Source organism: Ooceraea biroi, chromosome 6, assembly GCF_003672135.1.
Source record: "Ooceraea biroi isolate clonal line C1 chromosome 6, Obir_v5.4, whole genome shotgun sequence".
Classification (NCBI taxonomy): domain Eukaryota; kingdom Metazoa; phylum Arthropoda; class Insecta; order Hymenoptera; family Formicidae; genus Ooceraea; species Ooceraea biroi.
This window is the reverse complement of record NC_039511.1, coordinates 16,024,827-16,042,832: the sequence shown is the minus strand read 5'-3', so window position 1 is coordinate 16,042,832 and position 18,006 is coordinate 16,024,827. Positions and strand designations below refer to the sequence as shown.

Here is an 18,006-nt window from a genome sequence, read left to right as displayed (position 1 = left end):
TGGTACACGTATATGGTATACTGAATCGATGGTTACATAAACATGCATCCTTTTTTATTACTTTCTACTTTTATTTCGCATTTCTTTTTTCTCTTTTGTAAATACTTTTTTCCTCGGCTTCCTCGTCATACCGTTACGAAAGAGCTATTTATTGTATCCCATTTATCCTTCTCGGTATTCTTTTTGTTCGTTTTCTCATCTGTCGAAGGAAGTGGGCGTACGCATTTCGTTCGGATACACGGTCGTTTCTCGCGGGGACGATTCTCCAGGACAATGGGGAACACCCGCTCCTTGACGGGGGCCATTCAGTCGGGGAAATAGGTCAGACCGGCGCGCCGTCGTTTCCTCCTTCTTGAAAGAGGAAGAAGAGTGTCACGGTAGCGAGGTTAATTCGAATATAGGTCGCGGTTCGTCAAGTACGAGGCCCCGCCTCTCGAATTTCACAATGTCATCGTTTAATTCCCATTACGTTATGGGGAAAGACGCTGCAAGAATGTCCGACGAGCAAACACGAGAGAAGACCTCTCTCATATGAGGGAAAAATAATAATACTTCCTTCAGCACTCTAATTTCCGCGTTGAGGGAGATTTCATGTCGATAGCACTGCCAATGCCGGGGGAAACGCTTAATAAACGCGAGGGATGTTTCTCGCGCGTTCTCCAGGTAAACACGCGGGCGCGCGATGCGGAACAAAATAAATTAGACGATACGATCGGGATGGTTAAAAATAACTTAATTAAAGGGATGGATTAAACGATGCGTGGTGGTTAATTGGAAATTCAAATTCGTACGGCAGCCTACACCTCAGGATAGAAATTATGGAAAGAGAGGCGCGTGTGTGTCGGCATCATCCGATGGCTTCTCGTGTGCGATAACCAGGTCTCTTTCGTACGAGACACCCACACGAGGCTCCACATTCGTCGGCGTACGTACGCGTACACGCGCACTCCCGGAGCACTCTCGGTTTCGTCGGAGGAGTAGGAGGAAGTGGGTCGCTCACACGGACACGCGCGGTATGCCGTTTCCGCTATCGAAACTTCCGGCTTTGGCAATCCGTTAATGTGGGAGAGAAAGAGAGGGACTAGCGCCATATAATGACTCTTTCACGCTGGTGAATTGTGCCAGCCGAGCTCGGCGACGAATTAGTTAATTAACAGCGGACCTATCATATATCAATCGGCCCATTCGCTATTGTTTCGACGCGTCAAGATGCCGTCACCGTTGCTACTCACCATAGCTTCTGCTATTCAGAACGTTCTGCGTCGAATCGTGATTGCCTTGCAGGCAAAGCCTTTCTCTCTCTGATCGTATTAACGATTCACGTTTCGGTGTGTTGAAAATATTCGGCGATAAGTAATGTCAGTAATACAAGCGGGAAGACGTCGCATTTATCTCGCGATAAAGCACGTGAAATAAAATGAATTAAAAACGCAGGAAGTTCGTAGATATGTACAATCGTACAAAGCTGTAGCAACAAAGAGAACACAAATTTCCGGCGTTTGCAATCATCGCGTTCACGTAAAGAAATTCATGCTGTCTCGTGTCAACTCAACTTGTCTTTTCGAGTATTAACGCAAGTTGTCTGATCACTCAATAGATTACCGTCCAAAATGTCGTGGAACGTCGTGTGATCGTTAACTGACACACGAGTGGCACTTTTGTCTCGCTCGTTTTCGCTCTTGATGTTTTCCGATAATATTCATGAAATATTCGTCACGCCACGCGCGTTATCGTTTGGATTCCCAATTTAATGTAACTCTTCGATCCCGATGAGATTCCCGTAAACGAGTCGAGTCGAGTCGCCGTCTGTAAGTCACACGCTCGTAACGCTTTAATGACCTCAATTAGCGGCGGATTGTATTCGTCGATATCGATCGTGCGCTATCACGACGGAATAGCTGACTTTTGTTCCTGCGCACGGTCGTAACGATCGCGCTTCTTTCCGGCCATTATAATATCGCCTATCACATTTGCATAGTTTTGTCTTATCTCCGTTCGCCGAAATAATTACAGAAATCGGCTTCGCTTTTTCTCGCTTCCAGAAATCTGCATTTGTGCGCACGCAATTTCTCGTACACGTGTGTCGCAAATTGCGCGTTGCTTTGGAATTTTTCTGATAAAGCTGAATAATAAATATACTTATACAAATAAGGAAAGTAAACAACAAATATTAAGTTTTCGCGTGAATACCCAATTACAAAATACTCTTTTATATTCGAGCTGTTGCGTACTTTCCTGTCTCCCGTTGTGTGTGTCCACAATTATTATTTTTTTATAATTACACAATAATAAAATATCGTAATGCACCGTGTGTATTTTATGTTATATATTTGCAGATTTGTGTGATCTGCTTTTTAAAATAAGGGATTTGATAAAGTAAGATAAAATAAGGGATTTGACTTGTGTCACTTTCGTTTAATTGCTCATTTACCTCCATATGGAGAAAATTAAATGAATCTGCCAGTATGAGGAACTTGCTTCATCAATATACAAAGCGATAAACGATCGTTTAATTACGTAACGACATGTGCCGACGTCCGATAATTGTCGTGTGATTAACCGCGCGCTGACGATAGCACGCGGAAACGCGGGATGATCGATCTCGCTTTAATCGCGGTCTGCACTATGCACTTACGTGCATGCTTTAATCATAGGCACGCATAATCGGTGAGAAATAACCTTCCATATCATTGCACTGTGAGATGATGCATGCGTTCATGAGAAAGAGATAAACAAGAGAGATACATTCCCTCCGGTCCGTCAGTTAAATATTCATAAAAATAACTTGACGGAAACTTGACGGAAAAAATAGCTTGAGAAACTTGACGGAAAAATGAAAAAAGCTGTTATAAAAATTATCTCGATAAATGTTACTGTCAACGTTGGAAATTAATAAAACGAATACTGCATGAAAGTTCTATCAGCTAATTGGAGCCGATTAAGAACTAGATATAAAGTATATAAAATCCAGTTAATGAATTCCGCGGATTAATGATCAGCTCTGCTTTATTTCAATTCCGTTTCAATTACTATTCGCCGAGCGGACCTTGTATTATTATTTACGTAATATCACTGAATCATAAGGCAATGCACGTATGTCATCGGCAGTCGATCAATAATCACGTGTCATTCAACGAGACTCGCAATACCTCGGGGCGGTTTTCGGTTTTCGCGTGAACACCGAGGGCAAGACGCGCCTCGAATCCGGATTGCCGGAACGCACGAAGTAACATGCTCGCCTCCTTTTTTCGAGGCGCGGATATTCGTCCTCGCTCGCGCATACATATACGTATCAGTGATTTGCCCTCACACGTAAGAGCCGGCCGTTTCTGTCGCGCGTGTCGAACGCACGTGATGTCACATAGAAAGAGAGAGTCGTTACCGTTACGCAATGTCGGCCACGCCGCACCGGGACACGTCGCGTGTGCGTGTGCGTGTACGCGCGCGAGAAAGTTGCGTGGCCCGGCCAAACGCTGACCTTACGTACGCTGCTTGCGCACACGCACGTACTCGTGTACCCGTACTCGTATGCTGGCACGCATACGAGTGTACGCGCTCGCGAATGCACGACCGTTTTGTAGCCATTTCGTTCCTGTGCGATACAGCCTTTAAGAAATTCTCCTGCGGAGAAATCGCTAAGGAAACGTTTCTAGGCTCTCGATAAGGATATTTGACCAATCTCGGGATAATGTTAAATACTGAATTTGTTATTGATTAGATGATATGATGGCATCTATGTAAAATTTGTATCATGTATGAACTAGGTGGTTTTTTTGTAAACTAGATCCATTTGTGGTATTAATAAGGATGCGTCGACAGCTAGATATAAAGCATGAAACTTGGAGTAATTTTATGATGGCTATTTTCGGCTTGACATTTTGTAACTTTAACAGAATAATGATACTCGTTCTTCCTACACGTATTATTGCACATACGAAATATTACAAAGTATTGCACAATATTACGGAAGTGACGATAAACTTCACTTTTTAGTGTAACATAGTAATGTACAAACGACAAATTATTACACATCACTTCATCATATGCTTAAACTCGTGCACGCGTTGTATTATATCAAAAGCGCCGAGCGTTATATTCTCTTGCAGAGTGGAGCACTTTCTTCCCTCGCCTAATAACACGTGATTAATTTTGATGGTTTCGTTACGCCGATTAAAGTTGCGCGTTGCATATAATTTAACTATCAGACCGAATGGTGGTCGCTCGCGAGCGAAATGAGTCTCGGCTTCTTAGAAACTATGAAAACCGGGACGTGCTAATGGTGATTACGGTGAAACCTTGCCGACGTGTCGATACACCGGAAGCCGACTTCTGATACGGGAGAAACGGGCAGGAAGCGGCTCGCAGAAGGTGAAAACGTCGTGGAAACTCCTCCGGCGAAACGCGCTCGGTCGATGCGGCTAGACGACTCACCCTGCCTCCGCCGCAGTCGGGGGCGAGCCAAGGTCAAGCAAGGTCACGTCGCCGCCACGAGTTTCCGGTGGGCGAATGAGATTTATCTCCCGTTCGCGATTATGTTGGCCGCGCACAATGCGCCTTGATTTGTCCCGTTCGGTCGGTCGGTCGTTGAGATATTGTTAACTCGAAGAGAGATGACAGCGTGCCGGAAGACTTGTCCAATAAAACTATTCAGAGAAGAGACATTCGCGACGTGAAGAGGCACCGTGGCCGAAGCTGATTAGAATAAATGCTGCTCTTGATACGAGATTAAGCAGAAATTTTTTATCTCAAATGCGATCATCCCTTTTCTATGTTCGCCGAGATGGCGGTGGGAAATAATGAAGGGCCGCTGAGTTTCGAATGTCGATTGAATTTTCATGGTGAGCACTATCGGTGTACCCGAACGCCGCGTGCGTGATGAGAATGCAAAGCGACAGTTGGGCGCCGCATCTGGCTTGGATGCGCCTGTAGAGGAATGCCGTGGCGAAGAGAAGCGATGGCGTTTTTGAGTAACGCCCAAGTACCGTTTACTTCCGGGAGCCTTGAGACGTTCGGAATACGTGGAATGTAAATATCCTACTTGTACGCGGTGGGCCAAAAATAAATGTTGCGAGAACAACCGGTAGCTAGCGGATTAATTTTAATTCAGAACAAAGAAAAACGAATACAGTCTGCATAGCGAATCTTCCTTTTTCGTTTTGTCACTTTGTGCACAGCGTTCGGCACAGCCGTGAGCTCGATCTACACGCCCGCAATTATTAAGTCGATTCACGAATTTCGTCACGCAATGACGTCAGTGGCCCCCATCATGTCGGTGTAGACGCATTGATTACATTATTAAATTCCTATCCGACATCCTGTAATCACGACAAGCGAGTAAATGTAATGCAATTTTTTCGGCGAAAAGGTCGATAGTTATACTCTTCATAATTGCTGTGTGCATAATGATTATGAAATTCCTCATTGCGAACGTTGCACGGTGACTGGAGGGACCTACGAAAAAAATGTTGCATTCTTTGTTTCCACGACGCCTCGCGAGTAACGCATCCGCGGTTATTATGAAGTTGCGGCTCTCACAAAGCCGCGGGGATATGCAATTTGTATTGCGGAGGTGAATATTATTCACGAGAATACCGGTCTGTAATCTGCTGCACTGCCGTGGCGCGTTAAATGCTGGCTTTTACGTGATTCGTTGATCTTTAGGCGGACCTCTTCGATTTACGCGTTACATCACCGCGCAGATTTATTCGAATGTATCGGCATGCATCGAGACACATTGTGAAAAATGTCGCTTTGTAAATTCAACTCAGCCGACAGAGATACTGCACTTTAGCGTCGTGCTACAAAATTCGCAACAATTGCGAGATTTATGTGAATCGTTTATCATGAATCGCAACCGTTTAGAGGAATATTCGGCATCCGTGATAAATATTGATCAAGCAACATATATAAGCTCAGCGTTTACCGTAATTAAAAAAACCTTTATGACGAGAATTTATCGTCGATTAGTTTCCATGGGTATCAGGCACTTCTCCACGACAACTTCGAGACAAGTCGCGGGATCCGTTGTGCAATCTTTGACGACCTTCCGAAAGCGAAAGAGAAGCGAGAGCGCGTGGGACCGCCTGTGGGCTTTCTACGCTCTCGAGCTGGAAGATTGTCGCGAGAAGGAGCAGCCCTTGCATCGCGTCGTGGACAGATCAGATCAGACTCAAGTCCGTTGTCCATTGAGCAGCACCAATTGAGTCCGCCATTTTCCACGGTGGATTTTTCGGGCTCGTTGCCGCGAGAAATTGCTTAATGAAGCCGCGGCTCGGCACCGCCTGAAAGGAAGGTAGAAACGTTGCAGTGGGTCAAGGAGAGACGCCGGCTTTCACTTCCTCTCGGCAGCCAGCGCGCGCGCTCCTCGAGAACGCCTCCTGAGCCGCGGCTTCTTTTCCTCCTGCCTCTGTCATTCTTCCCCTCGCGAAGCTCTTTATCCTGCCTGTAATTACGCCCAATTATTTCGATCGACGGAGGGATGTGTTTACGGTAAACTTAATGGACGCCAAATTGGTCCACTTATCGTGGACGTACAACGCGCGGCGTAACGCGGATCACGATGAGTAATTTATCCTGGAGCATCATTTTTCGTTCGTTCATAAGCAGTCGACGCTTCGCTTTGTGCAACAGAGTACGCGCGATTTAAAGCTGTGTCTATAATTTCGTGCGCCCCGGCGAACGGAGATTTGTATTATATCATCGTCCAATTTAAAATAATAATCAGCTTTTTTCTTTTCTCTTGCTATTATATTTACGAAATTCCTCTGCTTAATATTTGGAGTAAATTCTGTCTATATATTGAAATGATACATTCTCATATATACTAGCTAGACTAACAATAAGCTGAGACGAGTAAAAAGGCAAAGATGAAGACAACACTTTGGCATAAATTCAACACAAACATCTACAACTGTCAGATACACGGAAAGCCGGAGCTCCCTTTTCGGGAACTATTCCATTCCATTATGTTTATTGCTTTATGTGAATTAATGAGAACCGGTTTGTCGCTCATCCCGCACTCTACCCTACCACAATCCTTTGACGTTGTATCGGCCGCCTACGACGAAACCACGTCATACTCGTGCAGCATTAGGCTAAAAGCAAACTTCACATTTCTTTCAGATCCCGCTGGCAGTTTATCTAAACGACGTATCTCGTCATCTGTTACAGTGGATACCAGAGAAGTGCAGCCGCACGACACGGGCGAGAAGGAACAGCTGGGTCTCGCGAGCGTGAAAGTGGAGCCGGGATCCACCAGCGCGACGACCACCAGTAGCACAGGGACCCGTCTACTCCATGGTATTCTCTCCCAACATCCCCAGCAGCATGCCCTGGGGCTGCAAAACGGATACGGTCGGCACTTGGCCGGTCACGCTCAGATGGGTCAACCGCCTTACACCACTGCCGCCATCGCCACGACGAGTACGCCAGGTAAAGCTTTGTAGACTCTCATAAGGAAGCGCTGACGAGATCCCTCTACCATAGATTGGCCGTGTAATGGTTTTCGATAATGCCGGTTAATTAGTCAGCAATATGAAACTGGTGTTTCCATGTTGCAATAGATTTGTAATAGAACATAACTCAACCGGCATACAATGACGAAATAATAAGGAATGAGATTGGGAAGAAATGGAAGAAAGAATTTGGTACATTTTTAATGCAATGATGTGTAATAATAAAGTGAAAAGCAAAGCATAAGCGGAACAGAAAGAAATAGAAAATATTGTTAAAAGCTTCTAGATATGGTTACATCATACATACATCTACTCTTAAAAATTATGTTTGATCTGAAGCGGAATAATAATGAGTAACGAATTGATGACATTTTTCGGAGCGAAATTCAAAGGCCGTGTAATACAAATCTCCAATTTCCGTTCATTCGATTACAGTATGATTGCTCTAGTAAACGGCTCGTTACCGAAGTGACAATCGCAATTCGTTTAATGTGACTCGTTGAGAGATTGCACTGTCGATTGCTGTTATTCTGCAATGAACTGGAAAGCAGAGCAACGATCAACCGTGATAGCAATTGAAGAAGAGATGAAAAAGCTTCAACGCAATCTCTTAAGAATTTTAACATAACGCGATGTAATGCAACGTGGCAATCAAGCGGGACGCATAGCATCTCCATATTCGCATTGCTGAAATTGTAATCAGCGTCGATTTCGCAAAGTTGTGTAACGATAAAAGCGCACGCCAGTAATAAGCTCTCGGCGTGCTTGGCAATAATTTAAAGAGCGTAAATCGACTCTGAAAATACTCGGGTCCATCGAGGCACACGAAACACTGCCGGTCAATCCGATCAACGAAATTCGCGGGTATCGACTTACTGGTATCGCCGACGGTTCTCTTGCACGACCACTTTGCATAACGCGGCGACGGGAACGGCGACGAGGGCGATGACGATGACGATGACGATGACGATGACGATGACGATGACGACAATGACAACGACGATAACGGAGGGGAGGAGAGGAGAGGAGCAGACGAACTGGAGAGAAAGAGAGCAATGACTCGTGCAAGAACCCTTTGGGACTCGTTTGAGACGGTTAGACCGCGCTGCGAGAGAGAAAGAGAGAGAGGGACCGTGGGAAGACCGAGCGATATGCATACCCAATGACCGGATGACCTTCGCTCGTTGCATAAAGATGCCTTTAATTGGCGGCGCACGCGAAAACACGTTCGGCATGGCTCGGCGACGCGCTCGATAAAGCCGAGCGAGCGAGAGGAGCGCGAGAGCCGCTGGACCACCTTGATGGGCCACCTAATTTGTTTAAAGCGGCAGACGAAAGCGACATACGGCTTTAATTTAGGGCTTGGCAAAGAGCCGGACCGGTCGATCGCTCATTTATTACGTCCACGTAATATTGGAACGTTACAGGGATTCGATAATTGCGACATTACGTGGTACGGAATATTTACCGTACGTCCAAAATCGATACGATATATCGGCAGCCGTGTATACATTGATGACGTCAAAAGCGAGGAATTACGAGCGAAATTCGACCGGAGCGGTTGACACTCATGATTCTTTCTTTACGCGGCCCTTGAATTCTTTCTATTTCATTTAGCATGCTCTTTTGAGCGAAATGGGATCGTCGGAGATTAATTGACGCTGTCGCGTCTTATCGCTAACCGTAGACTCTGTCGGCCATTTATCACAGCAGACACGTCTTCTCCCTTTGTTTCATGGCGTCGCCGGTTGGAAGCAGGAAGCGGATCACTGCCAGCAAGCCCAGCGGACAGCGGAGTCAGCGATGTCGAGTCCAGCACGTCCTCCGGCGGCAACGAGGACGCGAATCTCTTACTAAAAGCCAGGCTCAATCCTAATTCGTCCCTCCAGCCGGGTCTGGCATCACATCACTCTCATCTGTCGTCCGGTGAGCCCGTCTTTATCTTACGCGCGATCATTGACACGTACACGTGAAAAAAAAGCAGAGAGGGACTCTCGACATTAAGGGCCGAGGGAAGATAGCTCTTGTAACGCGGGGAGTAAATGCTTACATTTGGTCGCTTCTTCTTTAATCTTTTAAAGAACGCACATATTTCTGAACAACATATAATTACTTGTCTGGAAAATCCTCGATGTGTTTAAAAGAATTACTGAACAATTTGAAAGAAAATACTTCATTATCGAAATTATAAGATGATAAAGTTTGTCCTAAAATAAAACTAAAATTCTACCCGGAATCTAGGAAATCTACGGTTCTCGGTGGGAGATCAAAGTTACAAATTCGAAAGTCTCGTCGAGATCACCGAGATGCTAAATCGCGGCGTCCGAGACAGTGTACTTTCTTATTGAGCGCCTTTATTGATTGCCCGACAGCAGCACTCGGCAGGTCGGCTTGCCACAGCCCTGGCGTGTACCCATCGACGGCGAGCTTCCTGCCGCCCTCCTATCATCCTCATCAGCATCATCCCTCCCAGTATCATCCACATCGGGGGAGCTCGCCGCATCATCAGCACAGCAACCACACCATGGGTCCGACAATGGGGCCGCCTCACCATCACCACCATCATCAAACGCAGAGTCTCCAGCACTTGCACTACCGTCAGCCACCTACACGTAAGTCCAAACTCTAATCAGTTAGAACGATGTAAAATCGACGTGATCAGGACGACCGGAGCACTGGCAGATTTTTCGAGAACAAAAACCCTTGATGATCTGACATTAATAGTGTTCTTGAATAGCTGAACGATGAGACGTGAATGGAATATTTAAAAATTTGATAAGCGCCTTTCTAAAGATTATCGCTGATGGCTGAATAGTATTTTGACAAATTATCAAAAATATACGAAGGTATCTCAAGAGGATCGTTAAGATACTTTGATATTAATAACAAGTTTGCCAGTTCCGGTAAGGTCCTTGATTAAATGTCTTCCGCATTATTAATCATCTGGGACAAACTATTGCTTGGTGAACTATAACTTTAGTATGTAATATTCCATTGAGACTGGATATTCCATGAAAATCTGCCACATTTATAAAACACGAGATTCAGAACAAATGAGAAAGAGACGAAAATGGAGTAATTTTGCGCACGTGATTTTTCGACCGTCTAGACGAACCTTTTATTCTGAAGTTTGAACATTTCACAGACCACCCTTTACATGGAAGAAACGGATAGCGATCAGAATAGATTCTAGTAACTCGGATTCGGGCTAGACTCACAATGAGGCGGGCCTTTTCTTTGACCTCGTTTACTTATCGGCAATTTTGACGATAATAGATGTATCTCCGTTCTCATCGCGATCGATCGGCGGTCGGACAGTGGAGGAGATGCAGGGAAACGAGGAGTATTCGATGAAACAGTGATTTCGGTATCTCGCGGTGGCATCTGAAGACTGGATCGTCGTGACGTAGCGATTCTCGGTAGCTCGAGTTTATTTCGACTTTGTCGATATCGATTCAATCGCCATCGACCGAGACGCGGAATATTTTCGCTTTTGACGGATTACACGCATGCACATGCAAGCATAAGCGTGGAAAGTGATCCTAATGATCTTTATTTCACCGTTATCGTGAAAAGGGACCTATATGCAGTCCTGGTTTAGTTACTAGGATTTATTTTTTATGAAATGGCATTTTTATTATTGCAACGGAATTGTAACAGAAAATATTACGTTACTGAAGAGCGATAGCTAGAAAATATATCATTCTGTTGTATGATAAAAAGATGTGAAAAGAACCGACGGAATATGAAAACCGTGCGATCGACATTTTTATCATTATATTTGCTTCCGTTGGATTCGGCAAGCCGAAATAAAATAATTGCAAACGAGATACATGGACAGTATACATCGATACTATTTTACCGAGAGTTCTTAAAACATTTTCACCAATGTTTACTTTTCAAATAGGCAGACGAATTTTTCTCTGCAGCGCGTATCGACCGTACAATGTGAGACTTCAAATCGTGCTAACTTTTATTTAATTTTTCGCTATAGTTGAATGATTCGATAACACAATTTTTTTCCCATTAAGTAGAGCTTTGTATAACTTCCTATATATATAAATTCTGATAGTCGTCGTCTAACGGAAACATGTAAAATGAATCTTTCGCAACCGGAGCTTTTGCAAGATAAGCAGTGAAAATAATTAAAACGTAGCTGTAATTTGTTTTACGATTTCAAAGGCGACCGTCACGAGGCAGAAGTTACACCGAGTTTCTCACTGAACATAATACGAGAACAGGAAGCGACGATGTCGTGTCGGCCACGATTTAGCCGTCTAAAATGAAACCTCGAGAGAATTTCCTCCGCGGCAGATGCCAAGTGAAAGGATTCGCCTTGTCGTCGCGGAGAACGCAGAAGAGAGCGATTGCGCGACGCGAGCGTCGTCGCCGTCACCGTCACCGTCACCGTCGCCGTCGCCGTCGCCGTCGACGATGCTGGCATCTCCGAAGCGCGCTCGTCTCGTTCTCGTGACCTACTTGCCGTTCTCCGATTCGACGGCCCAGATTCGCTTCCTGTCGCCGGAGCATTTCCGACTCTCGCGCATGCAGCCGCTCGCGAGTCTTGACAGATGCAGATGCACAATTCTCTCTTTTAATATCTGTACTTCTTGCCATACAAAAAGTAAAATTTTTTCCCATAAATATTTCCTATGATTAAATGAGAGTCTTTCGGAGAGTTTCATTAGTTTCATTGCTAATAAAGCAGCTTCGAAGTTTTTTAAATAGGATTTCGTTTAAATAAAGCTCGCTTGAAATTAATTGGCAAGCAAAGTTCGTTGATTGCACTTTTTGGAATTTAACTTATTAAAATTTCATCATGGCATTTTTACGCAAACGAAAAGTAAGATGCTAGTACTTTAGAGCAAATATTAGAAAGAACATGATAACGTTTATATGTAATTCTCAAGTTGGCCGTAGGAATTCATTTTTCATAAGATTTCAAAAGGGAAAGAGTGCTTTAACACCTGACAAGCCAGCAATCCGAAAATTGACGACGAGGAATGACGTTCCGCGGATTACGGACATTCGCGACGTTACGTCTTACTAATTCGCCGACGTCAGGTCTCGGTATCGTTCAGCCAATATGCGCGTTAAGCTGTCGCGGAAATTAATTACGCACGCAGGCGATGTAGGTCAGTTGCGTCAAGGGCCGGTGCGCGCTGCCGTGAGGTATAGTTAATTAGGGCGCGATTGATGAGTCAAGTGGTCTCTCAGTGACGAGACTTCGACGCTGTCGTATGCCGCTTGCGACGACAATCTTTTTCCCGCCGATTGAAGTGGTTCGATTTAAATCGACAGCTGATCCCAGCGGCAACGCACCTGGCACCACGTGATTTCAGGACGGAACAGAAACAAGCGCGCTCGGATCGGCGCCAATGTTGCCCCGATCGATTCGATCCAGTTTGATCCGATCCGATCTGATCGAGCAAGCGGCGCAGCGCGACGCGAAGTGAAATGCGCCCACGTAAATCGCGGTGAAATTCTCCGCGTGCGAGCGCGGAGTATCAATTATCTCCGCGAAAAGAAAAGAGAGAAGAGTAAGGCGCGTGCGTCGGCCGGAAACAGCGACGCTCGTCGGCTTTTATTATCACCGTGGGCTGCAATTCCTGCCGCGGCGACCGACAATGCGATCGAACTTTCCCTAATTGAAAGTATCTGGGGAGTGCGCGCGCCGCTGAGTTTAATCTTCCTTTTCACGGCGTACTTCTCGATCCGGCTGCTTTGATCAGAGGGAAAAATTGCTACGCGTCGGTTTGTCTTTATTCTGTAAAGCGCCTTTCGTAGCGATATGGATGTGCGAATGATCGCTGTTTGCTAGCTCGTAAATTGTTGTAGCCACTCGAAATGTTATTGAAAGCGCCAGTAAGAGCGTCTTAATGAAAATTTGCATGGCGTTGAAGGAACTTGTTTTCCATGCGTGCCGCTACTTTGAGCAGTTGTTAATAACCAGCAGTTAGTGTTAAAATTTCGCGAAAAGGTTTCATCGCGAAAACATGAGTGAAGCGTGCACGTTATCGTAATTTCTTTCTAATTTGCGTGAAACCTAGTCCTATTTCGTTTTCTCGGTGGAACATGAAGAAAATTACGTAAATTGCAATGGAAATCGACAAATACTGCGACCTATCGTGTAGATACAGACGAAAATAAAAGTTTCAAAAGTATACATCACCGATCAAAAGAGTAAAAAAGTTAAAAAAGCATTACGAATTAGGTTCTTTGAGAAACTACGAAAGTATTGCTCATGCTCGCCGAACTTTATTCTCACTTGAAATCTTATAAAGGATACGAAGGAGTAAAATTTTTCTCCGTTTCTTACCTCTTTTTAAGAAAGAAGGACGTAAAAGGAAGTTTGGGAAGTACGGGACAAAGGAGGTGTAACGAGCGGCGACAACGCGATTATACCGCTCGGCGGGCCGTCGCGGCGCGCCGCGCTCCGAGTAAAAGTGTGCCAGATTGTATAATCGAACGTGAATAAGCAAAATGTTACGCCATAGCGATTTGGTAACGTCGCCGGGTCCCCCCTTCCTCTTTTCCTTCCCCGACAAGCACGGCCGTGTTCCCATTGCGGTAGGCATGCGGCTCGCGCGGGCGGAGGAGGGAGGGAAGGGGGGACGGGAGAAAATTCAACCTGTTTAAGGGTCGCGTTTGGGCGATCGCGACACGTCTCGATATGGAATGCGCCTCGAGCGTACGATAAGACCGAAATGGCATCCTCTGGAGGACGATCCCGCTTCGTATCAAGAGTGAAACCGAGAAACTGATTGGTAGAATAAGTTAATTGAAAATTAAGGAAGTCTGATAAACAAAGTTGTGTGAAGGTGACTAAGGTCTTTGCTTTTGAACTCCGTGTGACCTTTGCATTAATAGAATTCTTAATTCGGATTACTTCAAGCGCCGCGATGATGAAAGTAGATTTGTAATGAGATGTGCTTTAATGAGTTTCTCAAAAATGGATACGTGTATAATTACACCTGTATTCTTCGAGGAATTTTGAATGAAATTTAATGCAGAAGTCATCTTAGATTTACTGTTTAATAGACAGTTTCTACGATGTTAATTACTTAATTCACACATATTTATTTGTTGTGATTAATAATTGATAAATTCGAACAAGTGTGTGTAATCATAATAATTGTCGCAAAAGTAAAACTACAATTTAATGGAATTTTACTACCGCTATTTTTATTAGATTTTTATCGTCAATTTTATGCGATATATCGTTACTGTAATGAATTTCTTTGGATCTGGTCTACGTACGTACCGGCCAGTGCACCTCGTGAATCACGCTGCCAAAATCGCATTCAGCGGCTTTCCGTGATTCTGCCAAAGCCAATTGGCCATCGGCCTCTTTTATCTAGATCACCGTACCTGTGCATTGCACAACGCATGGTAAAAGTAACCGCGATATGCAACTTTATTACAGCTCTCAGAGATGATTCCTCTGTTCTCAGCTTTCTTCAAAGAGATCTTCTCTCTCTCTCTCTCTCTGTCTCTGTCTCTCTCTCAGTCTGAAATTTTAGTATTTACCAAAGAAACTTTTGTACCGCAGTTTATATTACAACAATCACTCACGGATTATACACAGACATTAATTCGTAAAATCGATAGCGCGCTCGTTAACGCCGGATTTGTTTATTCCATCGGGCAATCGATAGGCATGAGAGGGAGAAAGAGAGAGAAAGCGAAGGAGAAAGGAGGAAGACCGTCGTTCGCAAAGTAGAAAATAATCAGGAACGTTTATCGAGCAAACTGTTTGCCTATCCATTGGTCGACCGCGTATAGACCTCTTACAGCGGGCGCCATGTACGTACCGGAATAGCAACTCGGGGAAAGAATAGCATAGCGCGCCGCTATTTTCGACCGGATCATCATCGGGCCGCGATTCGTCGTCCATTAGCGCCTCGGGAACATGTGAAAGACCCTTTAAGCACGCCGAGAACGAAAGTGATGCGCGCGCGAGCGCGCACACGCACGCGAAATGCGTTGGCAAAGTGGCGTGGCACAAATTTTGACGCTGACGACGCGTCAAGCGAAAGTGTTACAAGGTTCCCAATAGCGATAGAGAAACATTAATTCAAAGACGATTTTGTTTCGCGCACTTGCTGCTCGTTTGCTTGCTCCGCCGTTACACTGCTCGTTACGCTTCGCATGAAGATCTCGTGAGAACTGTCCATTTGCAATTTTCCGGTGATTCTCCTTCGCGAGACATTCGCGGCCGTTTTTAAGTTCTTAAGAATGGATTATGTTCCGCTGGTCTAATTTATTATCGTGATTATGTACCTCATCCACAGAGAGGTTTACCGTAAAAGCTTTACATTTCTAGGGATTACGTTCTGCTGCGGCTATGAATACTGCGAATAATGCGGAGAAAAGGGAAACGTCAAGAAGTATTAAGATTAAGTGAAAGAGGGATAATAGGAACGCACGAAAATGTGCTTTTTGCTTTTCATTTTATCTTATTTATTTTGCCTCAACGTGAAATTTGTGTAGCTGGTTGTTAGAATTCTTGGAAATCGAGTGAATAAAAGATACATGCGTACTAAACTGTTCTACTGTGTTCTATAAGAATTTAGAATAGGGAATACAAGTTATGGATAGATGTCACATATTTGCAATCTTCCCTTTTTCTGATTCGCGCCACTGGTTCACGTATTGTGTCAAGGACAAACCTGGTTTTTATGCGAACGCGTGAATATCAATTAGATTCTTGAATTTAACGTTTGACGTCAAAATAGTCTCACGAATACATTATCATTTTGATTACTGAGAAAGATTTACCGTCAAAATGTTTTGAACTTTTTCAAGAACAATGACGAAGTCAGTTCAGATATACAAGACCGCTTTTTTCATTAAGAAAATTATACTTTCGATTATTTATTATAATTTCATTACAAAAAATTTCAGTGTCTTTTTAAGCGCAAACTTCTTTCAAGAATCATGAAATAAAATATATATGTCATCATCATAATCGAAACTAGAAAAATAAATTCTTTAAATAATTTTATTATCTTAAAAGTAATTTGAGAAAGGTCTAGTAATGTTAAACTTAAAAAAATATAAAAATAAAAAAAATACAATTTTACGTGGAAATATAACAATGCGATATATAACAATACGCGAAATAAATATGCAAAATAAATATGCGAAATAAATATGCGAAATATAGCAATAAAATGCGCGTACGAATATACGTTTGTATATATTCTACAATTTTAAATATCCCGATGCAAAACCAAACTCGTAACTGAACACTATTTTTTTTGTGGCCGAATCTATACGAAGATGAATATAGCTGGGAATCATGCCATCAAGGGATCGAGAATGTCCTGGTTGCCCTAGATCAAGTACTTGTGTGATATTTTTAAAAGATCAGAGCGGTGACTCTTCACCGACGTAATTCACAGACGTGTGAGATGTCCGCGGATGACAGGAGAGCGATTTTGACGATGCGGGGAAAGAGGAAACGGATGAGGAAGCGGTTTTTTCCCCGCGAGAAATCGAAAGAAAAAATAGAACAGCGCCGATGAATAACGGCTGCTTACAAAAGAGCCGAGGACTGGGCAGAGAGGTGGTCAAAAAATTTCCGCTTACGACACTGCCTCTCGAGAAATCGCGGAGTGAAAAGCACATGGTGGTTGGAATAAAGTTACGTTACGCAATTTCGTCCGTATCCAAGTACTTAAATTATTCAGTAATTATTGAGGAAGTCTACCACGAAATGACTTCCAAAGAGCAAAACAAAATTTTTGAAAGACGTATTCATTCTGTTTCAAACAGATGAGCAAAATATGCCTAATGGAATTTGAGATATTTAGTAGATTTGCTTCAATAAATTCGTTTATATTTTAAAAGTGTATAATTTATTTACTCATCTTCATGATCGATATATGACAATCGTTCTCGGATCATATCAATACCGGTAAAAAGTTATCGCGGCATCAAAAATTTTGCGATAATGCCGTCGCAATAAATACAAATTTATCTTTTTATTTACGCGCATGTTTATCAGGTGGTGATATAATAACATGATTTATGTAATCTTAGCGAAATTATCTTCCGTATTGCGATGTGTTTACATTCAGGAAAATGTATTACGTCAGATATTAATATCACGGTGATGCACGTGATGTGTTGAGCAGTTTCGATATGTGACCGTATGATAGGATTAAAGTTATCTTGGCGTGTTTTGTAGATCGAATTCTGCGACAACGTCGCACATGCAGCGAAATGCACTTCGTTCCGTCTCGTGCGAAATCGCCGCATGGAAATGACAATCTTTTGATAATTGCTCAATGTAAATCAAGTCACTTACACAGCCACGTCGGTTATCAGCCATCGTAAAATGCGTACTGGCGTACACCGAGGTATTTTTTTTTGCTGCGGTTTACCTTCGCGATTGAGATCTTGTTTGGTACAAGCAATCGATGCCCGATAATAAGATAATACCTGGAAAGGCATCGTCACTACACGCCTGATCGATCATTTTTACGATTCCGCTATCTCGAAATGTCCTTAATGGCGAAAGTGAGACCGAGAAGAACAACGAGTT

General features: G+C 43.8%; 1 protein-coding gene across 2 annotated transcripts in view; it reads left to right on the top strand.

Moving 5' to 3' along the window:
* LOC105284568 (ecdysone-induced protein 74EF) overlaps nucleotides 1-18,006 on the top strand; it is a 149,977-nt gene that overhangs the window by 108,228 nt on the left and 23,743 nt on the right. For both annotated transcript variants that reach the window (XM_011348202.3, XM_011348204.2), the window contains 3 exons: nucleotides 7,171-7,431; nucleotides 9,213-9,380; nucleotides 9,827-10,066. In XM_011348202.3, the coding sequence (XP_011346504.1) occupies nucleotides 7,171-7,431; nucleotides 9,213-9,380; nucleotides 9,827-10,066 (669 nt within the window). The remainder of the gene's footprint in view (nucleotides 1-7,170; nucleotides 7,432-9,212; nucleotides 9,381-9,826; nucleotides 10,067-18,006) is intronic.